The following is a 22,342-nucleotide window of genomic DNA, read 5'->3' on the forward strand; positions in this document are numbered from 1 at the left end:
AATGTTCACACACATAACTTTTCTTCTGTCTCCAAACTCGCATAGGAAACATTCATTTAGGACAGAAAACTGGTCAGATCAAATGATGGGCTTGAAGAGACTTCTTCCTGCTTACACCAAACAAAGGAATGTGAAGCACTTGGAGGATTTCTCAGCAGAGGTCAAGTGCTGAGAGAGTCCGTCAGAGCATAGAGGCCAGATATCCAAGAGGGGCCAAATGCCTGTGGCTGTTATGTGCAGCAAGGCAAAAATGAATGACCAAGCTCCACCAATAGGTGTCAGCCTTCCATCCATGCAGCATTAGAACCCTCAGAGGCGATGAAGCAAGTATATCTGTGTGTGGGTCTGAGAGTTAAGAGTGGCTTGCTCTGGGCAGCATCTGGGGCTGGACGCCTCTGCAGTTGGCTGCAGCTCAAACAGATCGACAGCTCTGCTGGACTTGGTGCATGAAGTCGGCGCTGGGCTCATGGCTGTGTTTGCTCTCTGTGCTGACTCTTTGAGAGTTACTGACGAGCAAGAAAATTTGATACAACAGCAGGTTCTCTCACCTGATAATCGTAGGAGTTTGCCAGCGGTGGAGGGGGGAAGGAGCCAGGCGATGATTGGAAACCGGTTGACTCTTCGGCAGGTGGTGGAGGGGGAGGGTAGTCCACTGGGATGGACACAGACAGACACACACGCACCAAGAAGAACAAAAACGGCTTATTAAATACTTCCCCTTTTTTCTACAGCCAAACTGTCACATTTCTGAAAGAAGACACGCTGCATCTGCTGAATTAACAAAAAACAAAATAAACGTTCTGATTTGAAACAACTGGTGCTGCAGGTGTACAGAGTTAAAAATGTATGGATAAACAGTCATGCACAGTCACAGTTAAAGACAAAGTAAGTTCACTGAACTTATGGCTCCGCAGAGTCCTGCATGCTGATGAATGTAACAGTCTAGTGATTTAATGCAGCCTGACAGCACTTTTTCTGTTAGTAGAAGAAAATAATACACTTTCATCTGTGTTTGGACAGAATTTAAGTAGCTTTGCACTGAAACTGTTTGAAATATTGATGTATATAGTACGGTACAAACCTAAATTTCCACAACAGATGGAAAGATTTTTAAAAAATGCATAAAATCTTCAATTTGTAATTCATTTTCACTGATCAACTTCACTGTTAAGAAAAAAGTATAAGCAAATTTAAAATTTGATGCTTCCAACACACTCCAAAAATATCGGGAAAGAGGCAAATAAATACAGAATGATTCACAGAATACACAAGTTAGAGTGTTCTGGAAGATTCTACAATCGGCACGTTAACTGGTGACAGGTGAGGGTGTCAGCATTGGGCATAAAAGGAGTGTCCAACGAAAGGTCAGGGTTCCCCACTTTGAGTCAAACTCTGTCAGAGAATCATCAGTAAGTTGAAAAAATATACATTTTCTTTTAAAAATTGTGAAAAGATCAGGAAATCTGGGCAAATTTCAGCGCGCAAAGGCCTCAAATAGAAACTACCGTTGGATACACATGACCTTTAAACCTCAGGCCACAGCGGCGGAGAAAAATATATTCCACCAGGATCAATACAGGCACATGGAAAACCATTTTCACTCAACATAGTCCGCCCCTGATCCATGTGAGTGTAAGACAGCTCCCAAACGACTAAGAAGTGTAATTAAAACAAAGGGGCGTGTCACCCTCTATGAGTGTTACATTAAATTCGTTTATTTTTTCTAAACACACTAAAGTTGAACCGAATTTCTTCCGTAAGTAAAGTGCATGTTTTAAAAGCAGTGTCTCTACAAAGTGTTGAGAAAACCCAACACGGAGAAATTCATTGATTCATCTTAATTTGCCTGAACTGTTTTCTGTCTTAAGCTGTAAAATCAAATCATTTGAAAGAGGTCATACAGTTATTAGAGAGAGAGGAGAATGAAAGAGACAAAGAAGCTCGTTATCCCGCATCAACAGACTGACACACATAATTGCAGCAATTTGGTGAACTAAGAAGTACAAATCTGGAATAAGGATGTGAGGTTTTTTTTTTCCCCTTCCCTGAGATTGAAAATGTTAATGTCGTGTTACAAACGAGCAGACTAGGTGTTTGCTGTGCCAGAGGAGGAGAAACAAGCCAAATGTGTAGTTCTGAAGTCCACTCTAATCCAAGGATTGCATCCTGCCACATGTTTCAGACAGGATAAGGAGTTCCGAGCCAAATTAAATTCTGATTTGGCTTCTCTCGGCACAGGACTTAAGACTGAATCATTTGACCATGTACTTCTAAGTACCAAACCAGACATGAGCTTTGCAAATTAAAAGCCTTTATGAGACGTAATGGGAATTTGTTCCAATGCTGAGACTTTGATGAGTCCTGTTCAGAAATTCCATTTGCTTTCCATGGCTTTTATCTGTTTTCATTAGAATCTAATTGATGTCATCAGTGTAGTTTATCCAAGGCAGCTGACCAAATTAATTAAGCGTGGTTTTCAGCTGCCTCGACAAAACAGGCGGAAGAAGTGAGGAGAGAAAGATAATGCAGCACGCCTCACATTGGACTCGTCTGCGTCTTGAGCAATGCTACATTAAAAAAAAATTGTGAGCACTGCATTAAACATCCCCGCTGGGCGTATGAGGGCGTCCGTGTGAATTGTTTATGTAATAACCTTGCGACCTCCACTAAAACAGCTGAGAAACGGCACCTCTGAACCTCTGGGAGAGAACCGAAAATGTGCCCCTCTGCCCCGGCCGACCCTCCCCTTCACGCCTCCTCCTGCTCCTCAGATCCTTTCTGCCACAATTTAAGTCACTTGTAAGTTGTGGCTTACAGAGAATTGAAACATTAAGTTTCATGTACATCTCTCCCAAACATCAAAGATCTTTTGGACTCATCATTTCATGAAAACACAAGAGTTGTAAATGTTTCAGAGAGGCATGTTTTATTGAACAGATCTGTATGTGGAGCAGTGGAGAGCACGACTTGGAGCTGAATCAGAGGTCATTAAGCATCTTTGCTGAAAGGATCTTTCTGGTTAATTTGACTTTATTTTCCTTTATTTAGGACTGAAATGTGTTCATTTGTTCGTCGCTGGAGGTGTGTGTGTTCCCCGCAGTCGCAGTCCTTCAAAGCAAAACCATTTTCTTGCAGATGGCTGTGCTCAACCTTGAAGTCGTTAGTGGCTAATTCAGGGTCAGCAGAGAAACAGTCGTCTCATAGAAACCTTGCCTCTCGAATCAAGAACCATGTAATGCTACGGCCAATTTCCATAATTGCACACTCTATAAAACGGGACAGTGCGATATTTGCTTCGGCCCCGCAAAGAGCGCAAGGACATGAAGTAAGACAAATTAACTCACATCACATCAAGCTACACATGTAGAGAAGTCTTTATGAAATTATTCACTCAAAAACACTGAGATGAAGGATATAGTTATGACAGTTGGTGCATCTAATGCAAGCAGGTGCGCAGCTTTCTCTCCTTTTGCTCGGAAACACCTGAACATTACAGGTGTGCAGCGCGCCTACACATTTCAGCAGCGGTCTGCAGCGCTGGAAATAATGTCACTCTTTAGGGTTAGGGTTAGCAGCCCGTGGGTCTGGAGCAAAGGGGAGTGTCCTCTGTCTGGTGTTTATGAAATAACGTTCAAATAAAGTTAACTTTCTATGCAGGTGCAAACTTTCAAAAATAATCCTAGAACCATTCATACTAATGACAACGTATTGTGTACTTTTCAGATTGCAACATTTATTGCAGAGACTAAATGTCAGGGTCTGTTTTTCCACTATTTTTCAGCTATTCTTTAAAAACACGTGACTGATCAGATATTCAAACAGGGAGTCCATCTAAATAATCAGAATTTTACTGACTTTATCAGTGAAGTTTTCTTTCTTTTCAGTTTACACTGAATTTTACTTACCACACACTTTATTATCTACGTTGTTGTTACCATCTTTATAAGAATTACCTGCACAAAAGTGCCCCAAAACAAAGAGAAAATGTGCGAGGAGGCCATAATACAGAGTGAAGTTATTTCAGAATTCATTTTCATATTAAAGCGTGCTGCTTGTTCAGAATAATGATGGGGGAAACCATTTGCAGTGTAAACAGGAATTCTAAATGGACGTCATCTGTGTTTTCTCCGCTTTTTACCACTTCTGCTTTACGAGAGGACATATCTGAGCCGTCTTTATCCTCATCTAAATACAACATCTTTCTCACCTGCTGTGAAATCTTGACATAAATGTCTGAGGAGAACTAAAATAAACTCATACGGCCTATACTGTGAGCACCGTCTGCCATTTTTGTCTTTTTTGCTCCTTTCCACATCTTCACCTCTCAGCATGAACGAGCAGCTGTGATTTCTGAAAAATAAAACCCAGCCAGGTATCGTACCCCCTTTGCTCCCCAAAAACTTCACTGCGCGTGCCTCACCAAGTTTTTCTATTTGTAATAAATCTGCCAAGGTTTCGAGCAGACGAGAACTCTCTGTTCTGCGGGTCTGTTCTGCACTAATGGCGTCTTGCTTTTAAGCTGCGCACATCAGGCCGAGTGAGAAGGGTTCCTGTGCTGTGAATGAAGCCGACTCCATTTGTGACAATGGGGAGATGAAAGCTCCAAGTGAGCACTAATGAGAGAAGCAGCAGGAACACCTACTTAATACGACAACTTCCCCTCTCTTTATTGAGCAATTACTTTTAAGTAGCTGCTTTCTGAACAATGAATCCTAATCAGTGATTAAAGTTATTTGAGAGACCATGAGAGGTCTAATTGGTTATAGGGAACACGAGCGCTGCGAAGGGGAGGATGAGAGGGAAGAGATGGATCCAGCTGTGACATCGGCACTAATATCAAACTTTGTTTTCACATGAGTGACACATTTATTAACATTTACGTTACCATATATGGATGATAATTAATGATGATAGTTTGCTACTTGAATTAATGTGATATTGCACTGTAAACTGTAAACAAAAGATAGCAGCAGAGAGTGTGTGCGCGTGTGTGTGTGTGTGTGTGTGTGTGTGTGTGTGTGTGTGTGTGTGTGTGTGTGTGTGTGTGTGTGCGTGTGCGTATGACTTATTTTGAAGTAGTTCTGTTCTGCGGTAAGGATTTGTCAATTCTGTGGGGGAGGAAGACTGAACACTGAAGGTTGAGCATATGTTTACAGATTTAAATATGCACAATATTAGAGTTATACGTGTGTAAGCGGCGGCCATCTGGCCTGAGAGGACTTAGGACAAAGCCCGGCACTGAATAGGACTGCCTTTCTCAGAATGCATCCCACATTTTTACTGACAGAAACCGTTTGCAACAGTAAGAGTGCAAAGTGAAGAAACCTAAAATACAGGGAGTGTGTGTTTTTGGCTGCGTAAATCATCTCCAACAACCTTAACTGGATTTATGGCTGAGACCCGGAGCCACTGGTGTCTGTTAGCTTCTAATGTGAAGCCAAAATAAGGGCAGGAGAGGGAGACAGTGTGGGTCCACATGTGTCACACAGTCTGAACTGAAGAGTCACACACTTAGTGTGTAATTAAAGAATTGTAAGACCTTCAGCAGTGAGAAAGTGGACTTCCTCAGTTCCAACTGCTGCCGGGGAGTCGCAGGTATTCAACCTGTTGTGGGGTTGTTAGCAACGTGAGAGTCACTGGCCCTCGAGTCAAAGATGTGACTCTTTAGGATCACATGGATGGAGGGTAAAGAACTTCTCTTGTACCTCACTGCTTAAAGACAAACTTGTTTTAAAAGAAAAGCTAAGCAGAGGTTTTTCTAATTTTCAGAATGAAAAATCCAGAGCCCCTTCCACCCATAGTCCTCGGTGTCAGTCCACATGTTTTATCTCCATATACACGTTCCAAATGAGCTGCGGCAGAGGTTGGGAGCACATTGTTTTGACATAATTATGGACCTGTTTTATTCCATCTTCCGCTGGAGAAGAGCAGCTGAGCCCAGCTCTTAATTAGCATGATATGTATAGAAGAGTGATTTATGACTTCATTTGGTTTAGAGATGCAAAGGAGGGATTTGAAGCCTTTGGAGATAGACTTGTTTTAAGTGTAAAGGCGTAGAGTGAAATTGGCTCCTTGCTTCTCGACGGAGAAATCCCACGGGATGCGAAACCGAGATCAGGCACAATAGACAGATTATGTTTCTGCATAAAAGCTGAGAAAGAGAATACTGAGAAAAGGTGAATGGCTTAAAGTCAAAGTGTCGCTTTTTTTTCTCTCTTTTTCTAAACGCTTGAAACAATAAATTGGCTGATCAATTAGTCTTTTGAAATATGTGTTTAGTGAGGTTTTCTGATGAGAGAAAATGTGATTCATCAAAGGTAGAGAGGGGAGCTTTGATGTTATTTCTTATAAACACGCCTGACAGAGAGTAAATGGAGCCAGTCAAATGTCACTGCTGTGTAAACTCTGCTAGTTTCATAACATAAACCGTTTCCAAGCAGCCTCAGCTGTGACGGGAACCTATTGTAAACCTACAGCAGAGCCACTTATCTCTGATACAAGTGTCACACTCTACGTGAGGCATCACCTTTAACTTCTGGCTTTCTAATCTATTAAAGTGACACACCAGTGAGGAGGGTATTCCCATGCCAGTGACTACAGTTCAAGGCTGTAAAGGCGTTCAAGCATAATTACCGTTTAATAGATGTTTCATTCATTATGTGTCTTCTTCTTCTTTATGAAGACTTTTACGGGTCTTGCCTGACATGTTATCAAATATCTGGGAACCACATACAGATGTAAGAACTGCTTATCAATGCATTTACATTCACTGCATTAATCTGGTAAAGATGATGTTTGACCCCAAGAATTTAAAGAGTCATTTAAAGAAACTGTTCAGCAAAATTGCGAGCCGCGAATCAAACTATGAGATACAGAGATACACGAACAAGAGGCAACAAAAACTACTGATCAGTCAGCTGAAACTGTATCATCTGCCTCTTCATGAAATTAAATCCTCATCACGATCATGAGAAGGGTCCAAACCCCACCTTCTTGGGCAAAAGATGTTCCTCAATACGGAGCAGATGGAAAGTTTTGAGGTTATTTTGGGTGTTTGTTATACTGGGCTCTGCTGCAGCTACTTCTACAAATGGTCTGTGAGATGTCTGCGGTTAGTTGAACCCATTGGACATAATTATAAAAAGGTAACCGCTTGTCCGCCAGATCTCACAGCGGCTGATGTGAAACCCAGACAGGATTGTCTGGCTGAAGGAGGACAATATGTGATACGCATTAGCACAGTAGAACATTGTGATGACAGCACAAATTGTGATACACAGACATGCTTCAGTATATAGTGTTCAGCTCGGGTGTTTCTAAAGGACACTGCATTCCACTTCTTAATGCGTGCTGGCTACTTGTAGAAATAGATACGCCTGTGCTTATCCTACTATTTCCAGTCAAACTGTCTGCTATGAAAACAGTGCGGCCGACCAATTACTGCAGTCCAAGCAGTCTCCCGCCATATTGACATAATGTCTGTTGACATCACAATGACGGTACATCTTTTATATAATGTGTAGCCCTTCTATGAATGAGATCCAGAAATTATTTGCGGAGATGGTAGGACATTACAGAAGGACAGAAATCAGTGCAGCACTCCACCAATCAGGACTTTACGCTGGAATAGCGGGAAAGAACCCCTTCCTCACTAGAATCTCATGTGTGAAAGAAGAAAATGTTCTGAACATTAGCTTATTAATATCATCCCTATAGTCACACATGGTGATGGCAGCATCACTCTGTGGAGACTTTTGCTTTGGATGAACTTCCACAACTGAACAGGACAATGCATTTAGAATTTCAACAAAAGCAGGCAGCATTTTGTCTGATCAGTCTGGCCTGAAGTTTGTTTTATGACACTTGGTTATCAAAACAATGTGATTTAGCATGAAGTATGTAATCAGCACAAAGTACAAAGATAATGACTAAAAGAACCCAGTGTTGAAGGTTTTAATGAGCTAAGAGTTGAGGCAGAGGGAAAAGTTTCCAATTTACCAGTTGATATGAATTCCAGTCCTTATATATGGACATGACCTTTGGGTAGAGAGTGATATTACAAATTCAAACGGCCGAAACGTGCTTCTTCAACAAAGTGGCGATGCCCAAGCTTGCAGATAAAAGTGTGGAGCTCAAACATCCAGAGGGACAGCAGGGTACAACTGCTGCTCCTTCGTGTTGGAACCACTTAAGCTGCAATATCCAGTTATCTGACATTTGACTTCTGTTGTGTACGGTGAGAGCGTCAAGCAGAACGGTGTCAACTGGAACTGAAAATTTACAGTACTGGAAAAATCCCTAATTTAAGGGGCTTGGTCACCGAAGAAAATGAAATAAAAGCTAAATTTCTCCTTTTCCAATGTAACAACTTTACGTCCAAAGTCAAAACTCATAAATATTGGATGGTTTTAAATACTGGCCTGCAGATCTGCCGTTAAAAATCTAGCTATACAGCCTGCTGCATAATTAGCGGTCGATTAGATGAACAAAAATTTCTCAAGTGTAAGTTAATTCTTTAACTTCTTACTCAGCATTTGAACTTCCTTTGGGCATACAGACAAAAGCGTGAAATTGCAGAGAGGATGTGAAGAAAAATATTGTCACAACACTACAAACTTACAGACTTAGCGAGATTTAGAGAAGTGAAAAGTCTCATTCTGGCCATATCAGATTCAAAAATAATGGCAACGGGTTACACCACAAAGAAAAAAAAAATAAGATATTCTAAAAACATTGTAAGAGTGAAAACAGCAATGTATGAAACTTTTAAGCAGACTGTGCGCACACTGCAGGATGAACACAACAAGTAGTTGAGGTACAGTAAGTGTTGTGTTGCACTTAGATAAAAGTTGCCTTTGAATTTGCTGAGAGCATGAGCCTGTGGTATCTATGGGGACGCTGACACACTCATTGGTGGATTTCCTGTAAATTCTCCTGGTGACACCCATGAGGGACTCTGACATAACAACCGGTAGTCAGTTTGCCTCTGGCCAGTCAAGCAGGGAGGAATAAAAACAGCTTATGCACATGTTTGATACTTTTTGAACTGCTCTGAGCAAATAATTAGCAGGTTTGGAGAAACGTGGCAATAAACCTTGTTCCTTTTGAAACAAAAGCAGCACTTCTCGGATGTTTAACTTTCACTATGATTGGCCCAAAACAAAAACTTACAGAGCCAGACATTACAAAACAAATGTTGCGTGTTGCAGTAACAAAAAGATGGCAGCATTTAAAAAGATGGGTTTCAGGCTTTTTTTTTTTTTTTTTTTTTAAAGAAATTGCATTCCCACCAGAGCAGGTTATTAATCTTAATTTCCTAAAATAAAAATATGAATGAAAAAGCTAAAGATGACTCATTACAGAGTGATTCATTTTCTTGTGGTGTCTGACAATTTTTGGTCACGCCATATGCATATTTACATTAATTTCAGTCAGGGAAAAAAAAAGAAGCCCCGTTTAAAACTTATCTACGATCATTGTGAACAGACAAAAATTATTCAAGAGATCCAGAGATTTCACATGCACACGGCGAAAAACAGAAGATAAAGACGATGCCGGTGTGAAACCTAAGCAGAGTCAGACCGAGCAGAAAGTGAATGCCTGGTCTGCTGCTGGAATCTGATCTCTGTTCTCAAGGTCACGTTTAACGCCCGGTTTACCCCAAAACAGAGAAGTTCCACAGAGAACTGCACTGCACTGATATCCAGTAACACGAGTACATTTAAATTTAAAAAAGTGACACGAGGTTTCCCTCGTGTCTTTGTGATTTAGTCTTCAAGACAGCGTTTGCAATAACTTAACAATAACTTGAAGGCTTTTTCAACTATTTTCAGAGCTTGACAGAGTACATTACATGACATGCTGTCAATTCTGTTCTTTAACTAAACTGAGACGAACATGCGTCAGACAGGTTGTTTATATTGCAGGAATGTTGCACTGGATTGCAGTATCTGGTGAAGGATTTCCTAAAAGATGTTGCACCTTGATTTTAATCACGCACCCATGACATTTATAGCAGCTCACCTTTTGCAGTTTCTTTAAACCTTCAAAAACGTTGCAAAGAGCCTATACGAAAGAACTGGAGCACAAGCTGCTCTGCACAAAAGCAATCAAGTGTGACCTCCCTATGATGCATGTAGCACATAAGATCAACCTAAACCCTAAAATCGTATCTGTTGTAAAGAATTTTTGAGTAAAGGGTCACTGTCTGAGAATTCACCTCCTCCTGCTGAGCTTTAATCAGAACAAGTTCAACCTAAAAAGAATTATCTCAGGGCAAACCTAGCTCCCTGCGAGCCACCCCGCCTGCACTGGCTTCTTTGTCCACATAATAAACATGACCTCAGACTGCTCATTCCAGCCCCGATACCGGCCCCTGCGAGACAAAAGGGCCAACGAGGCGCTCTGCCAAGTTGACTTGTCCCTAATTTTTATGCTAATCCTCAATTCTATATCAGACAGTCCCCACATTTGATATAAAAGAATTACATTTTTAAAAAAAATGAGGAGAAGCCCAGATTATCTGTTCATAAAGACGTCTTATCCTTTGACAAGTAGAGATGTCTGCAGATGGCTCTGCTGTTGATATATGCATGTTTAAAATGCTGATAACAGCAAGTGTCGTTATTAAATGTTCAGGTTTTAATGGAATATTAAATGAGGAGGCTGCACCCTTTAGGAAATTAGATTTAAAGAGTAATGTAATGCAACATTTAACCCTTACAACAGATGTAAACACACACATGTACACACACACTCTTTTGATACATTTAACATTTCTAAGCCCATAAAAAGCCAAACATTTACATCACAAAGTCCAACATAGTAATTATCTCCAAATACATCCTAACTTCAAGCTACATCGTTTATTAATCCTCTTAATACCCGGACAATGAATAATTGTGGAAAAAGAGACAGTGGCGGTGGTTTTACATGGTGAAGCCACATTTTGGCTTTAATGACAATAATAATCACTTGGAGTGGTTCACAAGTACAGATGTGAAAATAAACAGCAGCAACGAGGTTTTTCTTGATTAAATAACAGTCCAATTTAAAATTCGAGATGGGGAGGGGGGCGTGCGTGTGTGTGTGTGTGTGTGTGTGTGTGTGTGTGTGTGTGTGTGTGTGTATGGGCGTGCGTGTGTGTGTGTATGGGGGTGTGATGCAAACTGTTCTTGGCAAAGTCCATCACATCAAAGAAGAGAGCCTCAAATCAAAACTTTCACTGTAGGTTGTTGAAAGAGATCAAATGACTTGATCAAAATTTCAAGTCGTGATTATGATGCTTCAATTATGATTGAAAACAGTGTTTGATGCTATTTATGTCTGAAGCCGTTTCAGTAATAGCTACTCTGAGAGTATAAAGTCTGTAATACTCTCACTGTTACGGTCGCAGTCTGCCACAAATGCCCTGAACTTGAATTTTCTTTGCACCTAACAGCAACAAGCGTGTTAGGCTGGACTGTTAACACACCCGCGGGGTATCATACAGAGCAAGTCTGACATAGCCATGCTTTCTTTGCTTTGGCTGGTTTGAGAAAACCCTGTAGCCTGTACGTATCAACTTTCTTTAAAAACTCAGAAAAGTCCTAATAAAATGGTCGGCTGATTAATCTGACTGAACATTTTGAGGAAATGGTCAGTGGGTGATCCTTTCCCGAGGGCATCCACAGGCCACACATGCATCCATGCAGAAATGGCAACTAGAATATCTAATATAAGAAGTTGTTCATGAATCAGTCTTTTAATCCCTTCACCCCTTACTCTTTTAGGATTCCCGTTTCCTGCCATATCACCTCCCTCTATCCACACCAAGCACACTCGGTAACATTGCACATAACGAAGATGATGGAAAATCACCAGCAAGAACGCAGAAAGCTGCCTCTCTACGTTCCTTCTGAGGGGATATCTCTGACGTGTTGAGATTAGAGTTGGAGGAAGTGGAAGTGATGTTAATAACGCCACTAAGCTGCACTGAAACATCTCCCAATCATGTGCACAACATCAGCACCGAGCAAATCTACTTGATGCAGACACAAGACACAAGAAGATGCCTCGGAGCCCATCTGTTCCGCAGCACTTCTGCTAATCTCAATAAGCCACTTCTTCCTCCTGTTGGGCGTAGACCTACAGAGAGCACCCAGGCACAGGCTCATCTGCTGGACTTTAGGTTCCTGTGCATGCTTTGGTGAGTGGGAGGGGAACAAAATGTACTCAAGTGGATCATCAAAACATATCAAAGTTTACATCAGTGCCTTGTCGATTGATCTTTTGTCACGAAAAAGGAGATAAAATGTAGTAAGCTCTCTAAATCTCTGGTTTTTGGCACGCAAATGGCACACAAAAAATGATTTAATTAACAGACCTTTGTGGATTTTTTAGTTTGTCACTAAAAGTAACAAGTTAACAATGCAGCAGTTCTAAGTTTGTTCAGACGGTGATTCTATCATAAGTGGAAATCAAGTGTTCACACCAGGCATTAAAATGTGACACAAGACGCGTCTTGATTGAACATTTTTCATCGGATCTCAGTTGGATTTACAAATAAACATGTAGCCTAAGTCACACAGTCAGCTGTGACAGCAGGTCTACAGATGTTTCTTAGTAACATAGTAACTGCCTGAATTACGTCATTTTCACAAACATTTTGGTAATCTCGATTATGTGATAGTTGTCATAATAAAAAAGTAAAAAATAGCACATTTATTTTTGCATTTTAGGCCTATAAAACACAGCAGAAATGTGGGACGGTGGGGCTTTTACCACTTAGTAATGTTTCCATTCCTTCTCACGTCACTTTAAAGACCTTAAGGCTCTAGCATGGTTGCCGCGTCTGCTCGCGCGAGCAGTGTTGATGACGTCACGAGTTCGTGCCCGCCATAGGACCCTATATAGTGGCGCAAGTCGTTGCGCGCCAGTAGTTGCAATTTTCTCCGTCACAGAGGTGGCGCTGCTACGTGAAGGTTACCTCTACTCTACAACCACGAAAGTGGAGAAGAAAACAATGCCGCTGTCAAGAGCAGGAATACTGTAATTAATGATACTGCTGCAGTTTTCGGATCATTTTAATTTTTTAATTCAGTTAAAAGAGGTGAAGGTTTGAAGCCCCCGGCATCAACAGAGTCTCTGCCCTCTTCTTTGCCTTCACGTATCTGTCCCGTAGCTTCCTCCACACATTCTTACAGAACTCTCCCTCTTTCCCCAAAGTTCTGCCAATCTCTGTGCACCAGTTTGGGGAGTTTACGTGCTCCCTGTGCTGTTTCACTGCAGTTTCGTACAGCTGCCTGTACAAACGCACCTCCTCACTGAGCCTGGTCTCACATCGGTCCATCCGGTTCGTTGTTCTCGGCGCCGCCAAGTTACAAAAATCGACTGGTGCACGACAACGCGCTGCGCCGTCTTTTCAAGGGAAGCGTGTTATGGTAAATCCGATGTCTGCTAACCTTTTGTCTCTTAAAAGACACCTTGTTGTAGACCCAATGTCTGCAGACCATGTGTCTGTTGATTAACACATTGACAATAATCATTCAAATGACCATTGTCTCCGGATTCTGCATCTCCCCAAAGTGCGAGACTTTCCCCCAGGGGGTGTGGCAAGGAGACAGTTGGAGAATACACACGGTGTGTTCTTTCAGGTGTCACCTGAAAGAACCAAACCCTCCTCTTTCTGTATAAATGCTTCTGATTTCCTTTGTTCTGGGTCTCTTCTCACCACGAACGCTGAGTGGTGGGGACTGACCTCTTTTGCAGAAGAAAATAAACACGTGGCCGGCCGGCACAAACATTGAAAGTCTCTATTTCACTTCTCATCAGATGTAATAGGAAGGTAAGCAAAATCTTAATAGGGAGTTAAGACAATAATTCCATAACAATTTGGCGTTGTCGGCAGGATTCACGCGCAATCGTCCGGGGCAAGACACGGGAAGCGATTGGCCGTCCTGAATTATATAATTCAGCCTCTGAACGTCTGTTTAGTTTTTAAGACGGGAGGGCTGACTGTGTATTTGTCCTGAATCGTTGCCGCTGAAATCCAATGAACATAGATCAGCGAAAAAACATCTGGTGAGTACTGAAATATTGACTTCTAAATTATTATTTCAAATTTGGGTTTTAGCATTTCCATTTCTCATGATCTTAGCAGGTGGCAAAGTTTTTTGCTGCTTGTGAACTTAAGAAAACGAAGCAGAGACGTTAAATGTTGTCTAATGTAGTTTTTTGCTGCTTGTGAACTTAAGAAAACGAAGCAGAGACGTTAAATGTTGTAAATGTTGTCTAATGTGTGTTTGTTTGTAGTTTTTTGCTGCTTGTAAACTTAAGAAAACGAAGCATGAGGAAAGTTAAATCAGTCGTACGACGCTTCCTATTTGGAATGGGGAGCAAGGTCCCCGTTGAGGAGCGCGGCCTCCGGGGAGGGCCACTTGTTGACGTTATGAGAAAGAAATGTGGGGGAAAAAGGTTAAAATATCTAAATGTTTGGGTTCCCAATAGGGGGTCCCTTAGTTTAAAAGACATATCAAAGTTAGAAGAAAAACTGAAGAAAAGGGAACGGGAAATAATAAGACAGAACAAAATTCAAAGAGATTGTTTACAAAGGACAGAGGCAGAGACACGAGGTGAGAGATATACACAGATACAGATTCCATTTACATGCGAAGGAGTTGAAACCAATGGCGGCTGGATTCTAATCTCAACGCACCAACTCCTTCACACACCTCGTCTACCACACCCTGAACATGACTTTTGCTAACCAATGGAAATTGCAAACTTTAACATGCTTCTGAGTTTTGTTTCAGCCAAGAAAAGCAAACGACTTTAAGACACCAGAGGACCGGGAATGCATTCCTTATGTGCCACCTGAGGAATCATATGAGGAAGGCTGGTTAAAGGAGAGGTTTGACAAACTCGCATTGAAACACATTTATTGGACACAACATAAATGTGCTGCACTAGTCTCATTCAGGCCCACACATCCCACTAGAAGAACACACATCAGATAGTTGGGAAGATTTAAGCCCCGTTATGAAATCATGTAAGCGTGCAGCCGATTAGCAAGAAAATCTGATCAATCTGGTTTATGTTTCTCACCTACACTGCAGTGGTACAAAAAAAAAAAAAAAAAAAAAAAAAAGAAAAAGAGAAAAAGTGACATCTGTGTGCACACCCAAAGGAAAATCCAGCTGGTAACTAAAAGCACTTCTAAAAAACTTTTGTTGTTTGTCCAAAGAAAACACTGTACTCAAACAGCCTTACAGGAGGTCTCCAAGTCGCTGTGGACTGTCGGTAAGTATGATGTTTTTCAAAGTTTGTGAAAATGTTGTCATCACTCCAAAATCAGACTTTAAACTTTGTAATTCAGTTAAACAAGAAGCCATCGATGGAAAACCACCATTCTTTGAGTCTCTTAAGACAGCAGGAGTCATTGTCCCAGGTGATGATTCTCCAAAACACACACCTTTATTTCCTGATAAGAAGATCAGAGATAAAAAAAAATCAGCAAACACAGTGGCGTGTTTTTCAGGGTCTGCAAGCAGGTAATGCAGCCAATTAATACAATATTTGTTTCAATGGTCAACTTTTTCAGACATCTACTCTGAGGCTCCAGGTTTACACAGGAAGCTAATTCTGGTTTGCTTTCAACTTAGCACACGAGGCCATACATTCACACGTCTGTTTCAAGAATACTGTGAAAGCCAATGAAGCGTTCAGACAGTCTTGAATCCTTTGTTTTCTCTCCAGACACTACTTCGTTACAATATGCTGATGACCTAAAGATTTGCATCCCACTTTGCAGGTCTATTCTGATGTTGATATTCTATTCTCACACTAACAACATTCAGATCCTGTCTCTCTCTAGGAAATGCAGGCGAGGATGCCGCTGGCTGCAAACAGAGCGACATTCCAACACACTGCCACTGATTTTGTATCAATTCCTGTTACCATTCCCAACTTTCTTACAGCAACACAGCCCTTCGCCACACCACAGGAAAAGACGCTCCAGTGCCACACAGAAAAGGAAGCTGTGTGATGTGGACCTGACGATAAATCTTTCCTGCCTAAACATTTCTTTCCTCACTTTGCATAACTGACGCATGGGTTGAACCATGTGTCAAAAGGGGGGAAGAATAATGCTATAACCCAACATTGTTTTCACTAAAGGATTTTCAGATTTTCTTCAAGTTTCATCAATCATGAATGGTTTGTGCAACCCATAACAGGTAAAACAAAACGATCACACCCACTCACCCACCACAGACAGACCATTTGAACACCTGAATAATTGCTTAGTAATAGATCGACGTGTGGTCGAACTGAATTGAAGTATTCCAAGCAAAATACCTAAAGAGGCTCTGCTAACAGAGATTATTCCCAGCTCACTTTGTCAATTCTGCAATAACCCAAATTAATACATTTCTTGCTATTAACCTCAAACAACATTGTTTATAACACCCTGCCAGAAAATGACACTCTAAAATCAAATTAGCGTAGTGTTGTGAGGAAACAGGACTGCCATGGACAAAAGCCTATTGTCCTTATGCATATTAGAATAAGGAAAACATTTAACATGCACATGAGACCTTTTGCAATTCTTTTACACACGGAGTTTGTAACCAGGCCACTCCATTCCACTCACACAAGGAAATATGTTACAATATTGCAAAACTTATTCTGTCTCTCTGTGTCAGCAGGTAAAATCACCACCAGTTTCCACATCACGCCATGCCAGCCTGACGACTGGGTGGGGGTGGAGGGCCTAAGAAGGAAGCACCGGCATTCCAAATGGTAACGAGATCCATTCCAGGGCCTTCTGATGACGCATACCGCTGTGACGATGGCAGAGAACGACGCGGGTCCACGCCAACCACTGAAGGAAGATCCCCGAGGCAACGGAGGAGCCAAGCTGCCAACCGGAACGACAAGGAGGAACACACGCCGAGGAGGAACAACACAAGGACGAATGGTGCAAGGACGCACAGACGCCAGAGAGGACGACGCAAGGAATCAACTCAATAAACGCCAACTAGATGTGTTTCAACAAACTACACCATGGCACGTATTGGTGTGGAATTAAATATCCAAGCTCGGATATGTACAAACAACTCAGTTATAGTCAATGGGTCACTCGACCCACATGGCTCCCAAATTTAACATGTTGTTAGATTTTAAGACGGTCAAGCGGACCTCTGGAACTGAAGACAACCATTCTGATGAATATGAGAACATTACCAGCATCATCAAACATATGCAAGATGCCATTCAACCCCCACCAGCAGTGAATGACTTTCTAGGTTAAAAATCTTAGAGCCAAGGATGGCCAGCACGGTTTTTAATTATAATTTTCTTTTTGCTCTGCATCTTAATTCCATGCGTGTTAAAATGGCTGTTTGATGTGCTCATAACAAAGATGATTTACTCCTCCACGTATGTTCATGTGTATGCCAATAAGGCCGACCAAAATTCAACCTCTGTTCACATTCCTGACACCAAATCAGACTCTGATAACATTTTGTAAATGTTCATTTTTATTTTCTTTGTTTTGCTTTGGTTTGGTTTTGTTTATTTGTTTTTATATTCCCATTATTACTTTCTCTCTTGTAGACAACCGCCAGGATGATATATTTTTCAATCTATGTGAATTAGTGATAATAGTTATGACTATTTTTAATTTTGTTCCCTTTTATTTTTTTTTTAATTCCTTTTTATTTTTCTTTAAGGTTGTTTTGTTTTCTATTAGTGATTAGGTCTACTCAATTGAAAGAAAGTGGTTGATGATTTCTAATTTTTATCTTTTTAAAATTCTATTTCAATATTGTTTTCCTTTAGTTTTACATTATTTCATTTTTTTTATTTTTTATGGTTTTCTCCTATTAGTGATTAATTAATAATCAAAAGGGACAAGTGTTATGGTAAATTCGATGTCTGCTAACCTTTTGTCTCTTAAAAGACACCTTGTTGTAGACCCAATGTCTGCAGACCATGTGTCTGTTGATTAACACATTGACAATAATCATTCAAATGACCATTGTCTCCGGATTCTGCATCTCCCCAAAGTGCGAGACTTTCCCCCAGGGGGTGTGGCAAGGAGACGGTTGGAGAATACACACGGTGTGTTCTTTCAGGTGTCACCTGAAAGAACCAAACCCTCCTCTTTCTGTATAAATGCTTCTGATTTCCTTTGTTCTGGGTCTCTTCTCACCACGAACGCTGACTGGTGGGGACTGACCTCTTTTGCAGAAGAAAATAAACACGTGGCCGGCCGGCACAAACATTGAAAGTCTCTATTTCACTTCTCATCAGATGTAATAGGAAGGTAAGCAAAATCTTAATAGGGAGTTAAGACAATAATTCCATAACAAGCGCCAGGCCTGAAACGTCATTTTGACGTCACGGTGCGACACCGCCGTGACAGACGCGGCAACCATGCTACCGCCTTTATTTTGTCACATTCCTCCTGCGAACACATCTTTCGGTTTAGCGTCGTCGGGGCAGCCTTAAATTCCCAGTTCTCTTTCGTTCTCTTTCGGGGAAAGGTCAGGACTACACTACCCTGTACCCTCTTCTACAGTGTGCAGAACAGCTTTTGTGTTGTCTCGTGCATGTATAGTCCAGGAGAAGATTTAGTCTTTTTGTGGCTGTATTGAAACTGCCATGATGGAGGCGTTTACTGACACAACCCCATACCATCACAGACGTAACAGTCTGGATAGTCCAGTTTTGTTTAACTGACTCAAAACTGTTGCTTTTTCAGACAGGCCGGGTCAGACTTGTAGACTATTACACCTACTTATGTATTTCCTTTTATACTGCAAAACTTATCCTTTCATTTTAGCTTGATTTTTTTTTATGGCTTTTGTAAAACACTGTGTATCGCCTTGTTGTTGAATATCACCCCCTCCACACACACAAACATACAGTGGTAGGCAGAGCCGAAACAGCAGTCGTCTAAGAACAATTTACACAAAACTAACATCTGGAGTGCAAGACGGTCTGAGCTCAAACCACAAACCCCCACTGAGAGCCGTGTTTTCAGCCTCACAGTGCGATCACAACTTACTGAATTTCGTAACCGTTTCCCCTGTTTTGGAAATCTATGGCTCTCATGGGGTTTGAGGGTAGAGGCTTAGATAATGCTCACGTTACAACACATCAGCTCGACGGCAAAGTGGAAGACAAAAGGGAGCGCAACATCATCTCTGTGCCAGGTTTCACCGTTGCAACATCCTTTTTTTTTTTTTTTGGCTTTTTATGCCTTTATTATATAGGACAGTGAAGCGAAACAGGAAGCAGTGGGCAGAGAGAGGGGGAATAACATGCAGCAAAGGGCCGTCCGATGCGGGATTCGAACCGGGGCCAGCTGCAGCGAGGACTATAGCCTCTGTACATGGGGCGTCTGTGGTACCCACTACGCCACAGACCGCCCCTGCAACATCTTAACTTGTTTAAGGTGGTTTAAATAATTACTTAAAAACATCGCACAAACCAAAGGGTTGCCCTGCTGCGCAGTAGGGACAAGTCAGACGCAAGCGAAATGTGGCACTCGTGTTTAAATGAATGCTAACATCTCTGTCTGGCCAAGTGAAAAGTCACATGCAGTGGGTAAATGAGAACCAATGCAATGCCTTCATTTATTTTCTGCGTTGTTGTTAGCCCTCCACAAAGAGTCCGTTTACCGATCAAAGACTGTGTTCACGGCCTGCGGACTGATCACGGTCTGTTGTACTCACGCCCAGACAGTTTCAGGCACAACAAGCAATCGGCTGAATTTAGGTTTAAAAACGTTAAAAATGTGAAAGTCTCATGAAACAAAACGGAACAAAAAGACGACAAAGAATCAGCTAATAAAGATCACAGCTAAACAACAACAGATGTTCTAACCGAGTTGTTTTTTTACTCAATGAGAATTCCTAAAGAAAACAGGCGAGTAAGTTTAAAGAAACAAGTTCATTTTCCATCCATCCATTTTCTATACCCGCTTAATCCGTCTGTCAGGTAACGGGGGAACTGGAGCCTATCCCAGCGGTCATCAGGCGAGAGGCTGGGTACACCCTGGACAGGTCGCCAGACCATCACAGGGCCACACAGAGACAAACGAGACAAACAACCACACACACGCTCACACACACTCTAGAGGACAATTATTTAGAGACACCAATTAACCAAACATGCATGTTTTTGGACAGTGGGAGGAAGCCGGAGTACCCGAAGAGAACCCATGCATACACGGGGAGAACATGCAAACTCCCCACAGAAAAGCCCCAGCCGGGAGTTGAACCTGGAACCCTCTCGCTGTGAGGTGACGGTGCTAAATACCACACCACTGTGTAGCCCCGACTAAATTTTTTCTTTCAGCTGATATCTGGAACAACGTTAATACTGAGCAGACAGAACCAAACGACCATACCTGTTTTTAATAGCGCTTTGGATAATTTATGCTAAAGAAAACATGGAAATATTCTGTTTCATTTAAATATTATATATCAAACAAAAATGCCAGATAGAGTTAATATCATAATCAAGTGCAAAACAGATCGTTTTAGTCACTGGTTACAGAAACTTTTAAAGTTGACTCAGTTCAGTCTGTAGTGTTCAGTGTTATGTCATTCAGGGTCAATAAAGGTTTAAAACGAAAAAAAAAAACAAATATCAATTCTAGCACAATGTTCCTGCAGAAACAACAACAGCACATTTAGCGTGTTAATGGTTTGGAATAATCCCTGTTATCAGTTTAACTGGCCGTCATTTTACAAGTCGGACGAGTGAGTTCGGCCACTGATTAAGTAAAACATGAAGAATCTTAATGTCGAAGCTTGTAACTATTTTAATGTTAAGTAGCACTGAAAAGGTTGCAACATTTCGGTTTTCAGTGTTACTTCTTTCAAGCAAATAATAAGTAACTAAGCGTTCTTCCAATTTAAACAGAAAAGAAAGTTTTTTTGTCATTTGATTTAGTCTTCCTACTATTGTTCCTCAGAGTGAAAACAACTCCACTTGTTCTTCCAACACAAAAATAAAGAGATTTTAAACCTATAAATAAAATGCACATCTCACTACTTTAAAAGCTTCTCTTGATGTAAACAGCAAGAATCGTCAGTTTAAAAGTCTTTTTAAAGGAGACTAATTATTACCTCTCACACCACTGGCCTGTTTCAAAGGATATTACTCATCAAAGGTAATTATGAAAGCAGTGGCAACACTGTAAACCTCCACCGGTCTTAAACTAGAAACACTTTTTTTAATAAACTTTTCATGAAATACAAAGCTTAATAATTAGTATGAGTAATAAAATAAACTTTATACATAAAAATTAAAGTCCCAAACTTCTGGTCTTTTGAATAAAAAGAAGCCATCACTTCACAAAGGACCTAAAAAAAAAACAACACACAACACAAGGCTTCCTGAACGCCTGTAAGCCCCACTACTTTTACTACGTTTACCTTGAAAATATCCATGGCATTAACACCTTTCTAATTACCTGTAATTACTCTGCAAAACAAGGGTCAGAGCATCATTAACGGCCGTCTATATGAGCTGCCTCTGCTCTCCTTCCATTCAGTCTGAACACTCCTTAGCTGATGACGAAAGAAGCCAAAAGTATGAAAATAAGATCCATGTATGATCCATGCGACCTAGAATAATACTTAAAGAAGTGAATGAGTGCTCAGTGTTACCATGACAGAGAGACACTCTCTAGAATTAGTGATTGTGCGTTTCAACCTTGTTAAGCTCCTTCACTCTGTTTCCTAACGCTCTGTTTTGAAAAAATTATATATTATTCTGTAACTATGGAAACCAATGTCAAATGCTGTAGATTTGCCTTTTTTTTTTGGTCAAACAAGCTAATGTACTACTTAGAAATAGTGTGTCTTTGAAAGAACATTAAAAAAATGGGGGATTCTGTTTCAACTGATGATAATGTGGAACACTGAGGGGTGCACATTCAGCAGCAGCTGTTTTGTTTTACAAGCCTGATTTAAACATGTTAATAAAATGCAAACGAAACTGAATGTGATGATTCAAAAGTCTCATAAACCTAAATTTGATTCACAAAAGAACATAAAAAACATATATCGTATGTTTAAAGCTAGATATGGAAATTATTAGCTCATTTTGAATTTGATGGCAGCAACACATCTCAAAACAGTACAGCTTTAGTTGCAACTAAATATGTTAATTGGAAAAAGGTCGATAACCTGATTGGGTCTAAAAAAAGAGCATCTTCGAGAGGCAGAGTCTCTCAGGGGCAAAGAGTCTCTCAGGTCGTTAGTTAGTCTCTCAGGGGCATATTCAGAAAAACTGACATTGAACATTCCATCAACCACACAACATGTTATCATCAAAAGATTCA

The 22,342-nt window shown here is 41.0% G+C and overlaps 1 protein-coding gene across 2 annotated transcripts in view; it reads right to left on the reverse strand.

Moving 5' to 3' along the window:
- The window catches only part of lpp (LIM domain containing preferred translocation partner in lipoma), a 176,730-nt gene that overhangs the window by 97,215 nt on the left and 57,173 nt on the right, over positions 1-22,342 (reverse strand). For both annotated transcript variants that reach the window (XM_075484837.1, XM_075484838.1), the window contains one exon: positions 549-652. In XM_075484837.1, coding sequence (XP_075340952.1) covers positions 549-652 — 104 coding nt within the window. The remainder of the gene's footprint in view (positions 1-548; positions 653-22,342) is intronic.

Source organism: Odontesthes bonariensis, chromosome 15 (genome assembly GCF_027942865.1).
Source record: "Odontesthes bonariensis isolate fOdoBon6 chromosome 15, fOdoBon6.hap1, whole genome shotgun sequence".
Taxonomy (NCBI): Eukaryota; Metazoa; Chordata; class Actinopteri; order Atheriniformes; family Atherinopsidae; genus Odontesthes; species Odontesthes bonariensis.